This window comes from Monomorium pharaonis, chromosome 5 (assembly GCF_013373865.1).
Source record: "Monomorium pharaonis isolate MP-MQ-018 chromosome 5, ASM1337386v2, whole genome shotgun sequence".
Taxonomy (NCBI): Eukaryota; Metazoa; Arthropoda; class Insecta; order Hymenoptera; family Formicidae; genus Monomorium; species Monomorium pharaonis.
The window spans coordinates 3127488-3137166 of record NC_050471.1 but is presented as its reverse complement, the minus strand read 5'-3'; the positions used below and the strand labels follow the sequence as shown (position 1 = coordinate 3137166).

The window sequence follows — 9679 nt, the reverse complement described above, 5'->3', positions numbered from 1 at the left end:
GATGAGTAAAAATCTGTCCGCGCGCGCTTCTCCTCCTTTTTTTTTCCCCCCATCCGCCTTTCGCCTCGTAACGGCGCGGCGAAACCACCCTCTCTACCCTCCCTTTCTCCATATAGGCGTGTAACGACGATGCGCAAACAATGACGAGGGTTACGTAACAGCTATGCACGATGCAAACACACCGTGTTGCGCTAAGCGCGTATCTGTAGCGGGGTGGGCAACGAGCGGTAACAGGGACTACGGTGGCGACGGCGGCGACGTCCAGGACGAACAATGCGTATCACACGGTGGCCTGTCTGAAAATACCCGGCGCTCGTTTCCCTGCCAAACCTCGCGCTCGCCAAACGTGAGCAAGAGGCGCGATATCGGTGTGCTTTCGAAAAATAGACAGGGGGGAGAGGAGAGGAGGAGAGAATGAGAGGCGCGGCGAGGGAGGCGGGGAGCAAAGGAGCGGAGATATGCGTGCTATCGAGCGTAATATCCGAAATAAATTTCCGATAATCGAGAGCCTGAAACTACTCTCTAAAGAATAGATTAGGAGAATTATTAAATTTCACTCGCGCGTCGATTATTTTAGCTTCATGTTTCGTTTATTTTAATCAGCCCACCGGTGACGTTTTTCGAAATATTACAAACTAATGAGATGCATGCAGAGTATATTGATTAATACTTCGTCTATTATTATTCTAGTTAGTTAATGTGAATATGTTTACGTTGGATCCGTATTTGAAATTTAATACTTCGGTATAACGTCCAGGTTGTTTTTTTTTTTTTTTTTTTTTTTCCAAAGCGCATAACGACTGCGCGAATCTTTCCGGTGGTAGTCGAGCGAAATTAGCCAGCCAAGTTTCTTAACGATTCAGTGGAGCACCGCCGCACATAGTCTGTAGACTTACGGAATTTCATCGGTGACCGCAGAACAAGAGGAGGCTGAGTGATCGCGCTTCCACGAGCGAATGCATCGAGGTATAGGTACGATGACGGGATTGTCCTTCATTACGCACGAAGGAAAGTGCAGTCATCGGCGCGCATACCCGTAGGTATGCACACACAGAGGCATTAGCTCCCCCAAAGCCCAGCCGGTATTAATTCCACTAATTGGACGTGGTTTGGGTCGCGGCAAACATCGGTCCCCTACCTCCTCCCCCCCCTCCCCTCCCTCGACTTGTCCGGACCACGCGCATCGATCTCATGATCGATCGTCCTCTCGCAAGACAAAGAACGATACTTATTCCGTTCTGAACGTGTTGCTCGCGAGAGCCTGGTTTTATCTCTCAATGTATGGAGTTCACGCACAAAATTTCCAGCGTATCCGCAACGGTTTCGAAATTATAAGAATATTAGTTTGCAAACTCGTCTGACATAAATCTTGTTCGGATTATTATCCGTAGCCAGCGAATCGTCACTAATCTATTTGATTGTTATTAGGTCGTTGTACGCAGCTATGCGAACGAAACAATTATGACAAATTGATCGTAATGTACATAATATCTGAAAATCTTGCGAGATAGTTAATACTCTGCTCGGACTTCACACAATGAAATGTAAGTTTCATAAATGTTTAATATCAATTATATATGAGGTGACACGTAACTGACGAGGACGAGGAGTTTACACAAGCTAGATTTGCAAATCGAATAGCGAGTGGGCTTTTCGTTTGCGCGCCCGCGCTCAATGAAAGACAAGCCCAGAGGGGTTGCTTCGTTTAGGGATCTTATAAGGTGATGGAATCAGCTGTTTGGAGTAAACGTATCTATGGACCGTGGAATCTATACATGAGCACGAATACGATCGCGTGTGCGAGTGCGTACGGTCGCACGGACGTGTCGGTATAGACATACACGACGATACTTGCATCGCGAAGGGTCTCCCTAGCGAATCTGGGTCACCGGGCCGATGAGGGACGATGAGGGGTTGACCGGCCAAAAGAGAGAAGAGAACACTAGACTCTTTTCCCCTCCAGTCGCTATCAGCCACGAAGCGTCTATGACGAGATAATCGGAGACTGGCTTCGGATCTACCCTGCCATATGATATTTTTCGCACTTCACTTGAGCGAAGCCAAGAAATGCGTCTAAAAATACGAGATTAAAGTTTGTTCAAAGGGAAAAGTTAACTAGATTTTTTGCTCTCATCCGAGACGAGACTCATCGCGTATAATATTTTGTTATTTAACATGTGAATACGAATACTTCATTTTCCTTTTCGCCAAACTCCTTTTAATTGAAAGTGTATCTGCTCTCTCGAGATTAAGCGTCTTGTTTGTTACATTCACTCGTGTAATTATTCGTATCCGTGTACACGGCTACGGTTTTCATCTCTCTCTCGCGAATCGAGGCACTCGATCGCGGTAAAGTTCACCTCCAGGAACTGTCGGCGGATACGGGCGCCTTGGGTATGGCACAAAGATATTAAGCACCCATACCCTAACCGTGTCGAGCTACGGAGAGCGTAGACTATCCTATGTGCTGGACTGGTGGGGATGGAGAGGCGGAGGAAACGCGGAGGCGCGCGCGGTAGAGAGAGGGCAGGTGGACTAAGGGTGGGCGAAGGCGTAAAGGGGTGGCAGAGCAGGAGAGAGATCGCAAGGAAAGCGGAGTTACCTACAGAAGAAATAAGTGCGCGCATGTAATGCTGATGGCGAATATGGTAGAGGAGATCTGAGGGAAGAGTAGAGAGGGTGGTGGAGAAGGTTGAGAAGGAGGAGGAGGAGGAGGAGGAGGAGGAGGGGAGTGAAGGAGGAAGTAGAGAAGGGAGAGGAGCAGGGGCAGATAGGGAGGAGTGGGCTCGCGGACGGCAGAAGGGTGAAGAAGGGAGGCAGCGCGCGCGAAAGCGAGCGATCGATTCGAACGTTGGCGACATTCTTCGTCGTAGGGACAGGGAACAGTGGGAGAAAGAGGGAGATAGAGACACGGGCAGTACATGTGTGCGCACGTGATGCAGAGGGGGATGACGAAAGAAGGAGATAAAGCGAGAACGCGGACAGAGAGGGCTGGCTGGTCGCGCAAGAGAGCGCGAACTCGGAGAACGTGGCGGGAGAGGCGAGGAGGGGCGGGAGATACGAGAATAGCATCAGAAAGATAGGAAAGATACGAGAAAAAAGTGAGAATGTTATACGAGTGGTAATCGAGAACATGAGAGAGAGAGAGAGAGAGAGAGAGAGAGAGAGAGAGAGAGAGCGAGTAATATATGCGAAATAAATTAAAAGTAAAACGAAGAATTGTTAAACGGAGAAGAAATCGGAGGTGAAAGAACCCGCGGCGATCGAAACGCGACGACGAAAATGATGTAGACACTGTAGACAGCCGAAGAAAGAAGCGAGAGCGAGCCGAGACTTGAGAGACCGGCTAACAATCAAGACGCCCGAGAGAGGAACAGCACGCGAAATAAGAGACAAGAGTGAAAGATATAAAAGCGGAGAGTGGGGGGAGGAGAGATACGCGCGCGCGCGCGAGCGAGACAGGAAAGAGAACGCGCAAGAGCTGCAACGAAAGAAGACAAACTCGGTAAGGTAAAAGAAGAAATCCCCACTCGCGTCGCCGGTACGTTCCAGTCGTACTGTCCTCAGGCTCTCTGCGCGTCTGCGTCTGGTTGTCCCTCTGTGTTGGTAGCCCCCGGAACCGTCCTCACCGGCGTAGTCGTCGTCGTCTACCACGTCGGTGGCAGAGGTTGGCAAATAGTGGGGGATGCGGGGGGCGGGTGGCCGAGCCGCCGCTACTCGGGGGAAGGTTCGAAAGGCGTAGACAGTGCGAGCCTGCCGTCCAATAGCGAGAACAGCCGCCCTGGTGGCTCCGCCAACCGGATAGTCGGTTGCGCGCACAGAACGCCCATCCTCCCCGTTTGTCGAGCTCCCACTGATGTTTTTATTTATTACATCTGTGACTGGGTAGGGAAATACTCCGGACTCGACCGAGAGAGCGTTTGCTACTTTGAGAACGAGCGACGCGCGTCCCTGCGAGTTACCGCGGCAGCCGCCTCCGTCGTCATCGTCGCCGTCGCCGTCGCCGTCGCCGCCGCCACCGTCGTCGTCATCGTCGTCGTAGTTGCCGCCGCTGTCGCTGTCGCCGTCGCCGCCGTCTTCCTCGCTGTCATCTTGTCATTGACATCGTCACAGTCGTATACACGTTACGGTTTCCCTCGTGCTCACGCGTTTTTGTCGTCTAGAATCCGGTGTGGTCGTCGCGATTCGCTTTCCATTTTTTTTTTTTTTTGGTGAAATGAAGACATCGTCGTGAGCTAGTGAACAAGTTGCCGAAGAATTCGGCGCGACAACTGTCATCGTCGTCGTCGTCGTCGTCGTCGTCGTCGATAACTTTTGTCACGCGCGTGTTATCAGCCACGTTGTCATTGTGTCGTCGTTGAATTCAACATCTCCGCGATGGATCGGTGAAAATAAAGTACACTCTGATAGTGGACTAGAAGTGGACTGTAAGTTTGTTATGGACACAGAGGTTCACGTGTGTATGAAGACCGAAAGAATCGTGTGGTCTTCTGACGTGCGTCAAGACGCACGAGCCTTGTTTGCAGTGATAAGCGGCACATTCGAAGGACGTTAGTCATTTAAAAAAGAAAAAAATTGTTTTATGATACACTCATCGGAGCGTCTACAAAAGCTTGCAAGGAGGATCGTGGCGGAAACGGCTTTAACATGCATTGAAACAATTCATTCTCGATCATTCGAGTCGTACCGATATTCGCCAGCGGGCGAACGCAGTGATACGACAACGTGAACGTCAGACACGGAGCGTATCGCTGGCGATAAAAACGCGCCGGTGCGTCCTGTCGTCTCCACGAGTCGCAGGAAGAATAGGAGCGCGCGTTTCCGACCCTCCATGGACCACGGAGCGATGGACAGCTCTTCCGATCACAGCAGCCGTGCCAGTCCCGTAACCGGCAGTCCGAAACATCCTCACAGCCCGTCGACGCAGCAGAGCCAGCAGCAGCAGCAGCAGCAGCAGCAGCAGCAGCAGCAGCAGCAGCAGCAGCTTCACGGCAACCAGCATCAACCGCCGCCGTCTCATCAGCAGTCGCACGGGCGCGATCATCAGCAACAGCATCGCGGTGTACCGACACCGGGATCGCCCACGAGAGGTTCGCCACCCCAGGGCCTTCCTTTGAGCCCGCCGCCGTTGTCGGCCGGGGGTGGCCACGGGGCACCGCCGGGTATGGTGCCTCGTATGCCGGGACTGCCGCCGCCGGGACTTGGACTATTGGGCCAGCTCGGTGGTATGCTGAGCGGGCACCATGGTTCGCCGCTGGAACTGATGGCAGCCCATCACGCCGTCCTGCCACCAAGATCATACAACAGCCCGCCGCCGATCAGCACGAGCGATCCCACCGCCAACGAGTGCAAGTTGGTGGATTATCGTGGCCAGAAAGTCGCCGCGTTCATCATCGCCGGCGACACGATGCTCTGTCTGCCGCAGGCCTTCGAGCTGTTTCTCAAACACCTCGTGGGCGGCCTTCACACAGTCTACACGAAGCTCAAGCGACTGGATATCGTGCCGTTGGTGTGTAACGTCGAGCAGGTTAGGATTCTACGCGGCCTCGGAGCCATCCAACCCGGCGTCAATCGGTGCAAGCTGCTCAGCTGCAAGGACTTCGACGTTCTTTACAGGGACTGCACTACGGCCAGGTAGGTTGGTGATGCTTGAAAACACGCGATGGCAGGATTTCCTTCTTATTTATCCGTTCAATTCGTCGTTTAAATCATTCTTATTCGTCAGTTAGATGCGATTCGCGAGTAGGCGTTTTTAAATGGAAAAAAAAAACTCGAGTTTATTTAAATTCGCGATAGTAGGCTGATAACTAATGATTAACATGCGGTATATTCAGGGCAAAACAGAAAACAGAGAACTTTTAAGACCGTGACTTGGCAGTCTGGATGAAACTAATTTTTTTGACGTTGCCTCATGGCAATTATTGCCCCGTTGCCCATGATATTTCGAACCTTTCTGAAAAGCAATCCAAACCCATAATAGCGACGAGTAGCAGCTGTTTGTTGACTGTTACCTATAATTAACGCCAGTCTGTTTCGATAATGAGATAAGGAGAAGATTCCGGAAATAACACTCACGTACTGGGCGCCTCACAACGCGCATTCTTGAGCGCCGTTACTACGAACGGAAGCTACGATCCTCGCATACATTAATAACGCACGGTGTCGCCGCTGGGCAGCACTTTATCTTCGCCCCGTACCTTGGCTTGGCTTTCACGCTACCAGTCCGCCAAAAAGTACTTTAATTGTGCACCACCTACCGCTCCTTAAGACTTGATCAACGTCGAAAACAGCTCCCGGTGACCCTCGGGCCTTTTCGTATAGGCAGTTCATGAGCGTGTGATCCTCGTGGCGTCGTGAAATTGCTTCGCGAAATTGCAATTTGCGGTTTGAAAGGATTCCCATTTCAAGAATAACTTTATTTGCATTTGAGGATGGATTGCGGTTTAAACGAAAGACATATCGCATCTGCTCGTAAAATAATATTCACGAAATGGAGCAATCGTTCGGTGCACCGTACAATAGAAAATTAAGATATCCCAGTCGTGTGGCAGCGGCACGTGCTCCTCGTTTCTAGGATTGTCACCGAGTTCCCGCGCCAACAGGTGTCCCTTTCACGGCAGTTTCTCTGAATGAATCGTCCCCGAAGGGAGAGAAAGAGAGGCTGCCGGGCGAGAGGAAGAGAGTCTGGTTGTACAAGCTCTCCCGTACCCCACCCACGAGGTAGACGACAGACGAAACGGAATGGTAAACGGAACGAGGGGATTTAAGGTCGTCGGAGAAAATGTTGTCCTCTCGACCGTCGTCTATCAATTCAGATTCGTCCTATTGATCAACGTTCCGTTGCATCCAATAGATTCGACAATCTCGCCCGTTGTAGTCTCGATAAGTTAATCATTCGCTGTGTTTAATTGTCACGATACGACCGAGATCTCTCGACGTTCGCGGCGGGCCGCGGATCACGCGGCAAATGGGCAATACTTGTTCAGCGTGCGATGCGCAGCGGCAGTCACAACGGAAACGGATTCAACGCGACACGGAGAGAGGGACCGAGCGAGAGGGAACCGAGGGATATCCCGAGGGACCGAATGAAAGAGCTAGAGAGATAGTTAGAGAGCGAGTGCGAGAGGTAGAAGGAGGAAGCTCGTAGGGATCGCAGGGATCCAAATAATCCAGAGTCACAGAATACACAGAGTTCCACGAGCCGTCGGCTCGTGAGGGTCTCGTTATTCTCGAGCACGTTTCGTCGTTTCTCGCTACGTTGCTCTTCCTCGAATCGCTGCGACGAGTCTGTGAGTTGTTTCGATTTAAAAAAAAATCTTCGATATTCCGTTATCTCTGTCCTGTCAAATAGTTTCATGTTTCTATCTTTCGTTATACAAATACTATCGCGATCTAGAAAGCAAAAGATTGCTGCTGTTATCTCTCGAATAATTTTATTCAATGGTTTGGAACTCTATCTTTCAATTCTCTTTGCGTAATATTAAGAACAGTTTACGAATCGTTTAATAGTGTTGACGATTATATGCTCGGAATTATTCATCGTTTATCGCAATGATCTCGAAGATGAAACGGATCTCTGGTTCTTATAACTTTCGTTACTTTTGCTAGCTCTTCAGTTTATCCAAATCGTCGGATACCGTTCTCACCGGTACCCTCGAACGACTCCGATTGCGGAGAAGCGAGATCGTAGGAAAGCGAATTCGCGATTACGAAAAACAAGGATGATCGAGGGGCTGCGACACGACCGTTCTGTGCGGTCCGATCGTGTGTAACGTTGACGTCGTTACATTCTGATAATACACGGCAACGGTAGCGGCAGCAACGGATACACACGGCCGTGGCACATCTACCACATACACACACACATACACACACACATACGTCCGCACGCGGACGATGCAATACGTGCGCGCATGCACTTGCACACCTACGTGCGGAGCGGCGGCTGCACGTCGACCCCGCGCCGCTTCTATCGGACCGATGCAACAGCATGCGCCCAGAACCGCACCAATAATTCAGGGGGATTTTTCTTGCGGTTTACAGCGCGGCGCCGGGTGCGTTGTTCCGTCCGGATGGCCCGTAGATACAGAACCGATTGCGCCGGACGCGCCGTATTTCGTGCTTCACGGGCGGTAATAGTGTGTTAAAAAGCGAGGTATGCAGGCGACAACGACGAATGTGAAGTTATAATCCCGTGAGAGAAGAGACTGGCCGCGCGGGAGACGACGATGACGACGACGCGCGTGTGTGTGTGTGTAACAAACGTACAATGCGTGAATCGTTACCGCGGCGCGGTGTATTTTTAAATGCCGCGTTTATCTCCTATGGTGCGAGACTTCCTTTTCGTTTCGTAGACACCGTAGATGCCGTTCGTTCGAGCACGTCCTTAAGAACACGCGAAGACCCGAGGAGACGGGGAGGTCGCGTCGAGCTATCTGATCGAGAACGCCGACAGATATTCCTGTTACAGGCTGAAAAGTAATCGACTGCAATAATTGCGCGCGTCGTATATCATGCATATAAGTCGATGCGGGCCCTACGATAATCGGCGAGGAAATAATAACGCGGCCGCGTTGCGCACAGCTAACGAGACGAGTCAATTATATTAATTAATTTGCCTAACTCGGCCGGACGAACGATCGCCTCGCCTCGCCTCGCAAACTGCCTGTTTGGAATCGAGTCTCTAATTGGGAATTCGCGAAAAGAGGTCGCGCCGAGGAGACAAAGAGGAAAGAGGGGAAAAAAAAAACAGGCTGAGGAGACATACGAAGGGGAAAGGCGCGTGGTTTTTCTTCATTCTTCCTTCTTTCTATCAAGCGCGGCGCTCTCGGTATAACAACTGATATAACAACAGCCAATACGTGGGAGTGCGCGCGGCCCTGTACTATAATTCTATGCGCTATTAGCCGTTTAATTATAAAATTGTGCATAGATTAATTGGCTCCCGTAATGGCCCTAACAATGTACAGACATATTGTGAGAGAGCGAGAGACACAGAGGAAAGGGGTGGGAAGGGGAGAGAGAGAGAGAGAGAGAGAGAGAGAGAGAGAGAGAGAGAGAGAGAGAGAGAGAGAGAGAGAGAGAGAGAGAGAGAGAGAGAGAGAGAGAGAGAGAGAGAGAGAGAAAGGAGGGGTATACAGAGAATAGAACCAATGAAGAGAGGGATGAGGAGAGGGACAGCAAGAGAGCCTGACAGAGAGAGAGAGAGAGAGAGAGAGAGAGAGAGAGAGAGAGAGAGAGAGAGAGAGAGAGAGAGAGAGAGAGAGAGAGAGAGAGCAGAAAGCCGTTATTAATATTTATTTCCTCTGCTCGCTCCTCCCAGCTCCTGGTTGTTGCCGTGCGCCGATGCGTGGTTATAGGCTACGTAAGCTTTTAATATCTATGCGCTCGTGTTAACTGCACGAATACACAAATAGGGCTCGGTAAAGTCCTCGTATGAAACGCGACTGTGCTCTCTCTCTTTCTCTCCGCGGCTATGCACTCTCGGGAAACGTCGCGATATTATTTGACGGACGGACATCTCGAAAAGGGATCGCTCGATTCTTTTGCAGCACAGCTACGTCGAGTGGAGAACGATCATCTTCTCTTCCTCCCCTCTACTCTCTCTTTCTCTCTCTCTTACTCTATGCCTTGTTTCCTCTTTCTTTCTCCCTGTATACGAACACGTATCTATCTGGTA

At 50.8% G+C, this 9679-nt stretch overlaps 1 protein-coding gene across 9 annotated transcripts in view; it reads left to right on the top strand.

Annotated features, from left to right (window-relative positions):
- The first annotated feature begins 4094 nt into the window (after nucleotides 1-4094).
- LOC105831539 (dachshund homolog 2) overlaps nucleotides 4095-9679 on the top strand; it is a 193212-nt gene continuing 187627 nt past the window's right edge. For 8 of the 9 annotated variants that reach the window (XM_036287761.1, XM_036287763.1, XM_028192552.2 and 5 more), the window contains exon 1: nucleotides 4095-5634. In XM_036287761.1, coding sequence (XP_036143654.1) covers nucleotides 4832-5634 — 803 coding nt within the window. In that variant the 5' untranslated portion in view covers nucleotides 4095-4831. The remainder of the gene's footprint in view (nucleotides 5635-9679) is intronic. The other variant, XM_028192550.2, reaches the window with a different exon arrangement.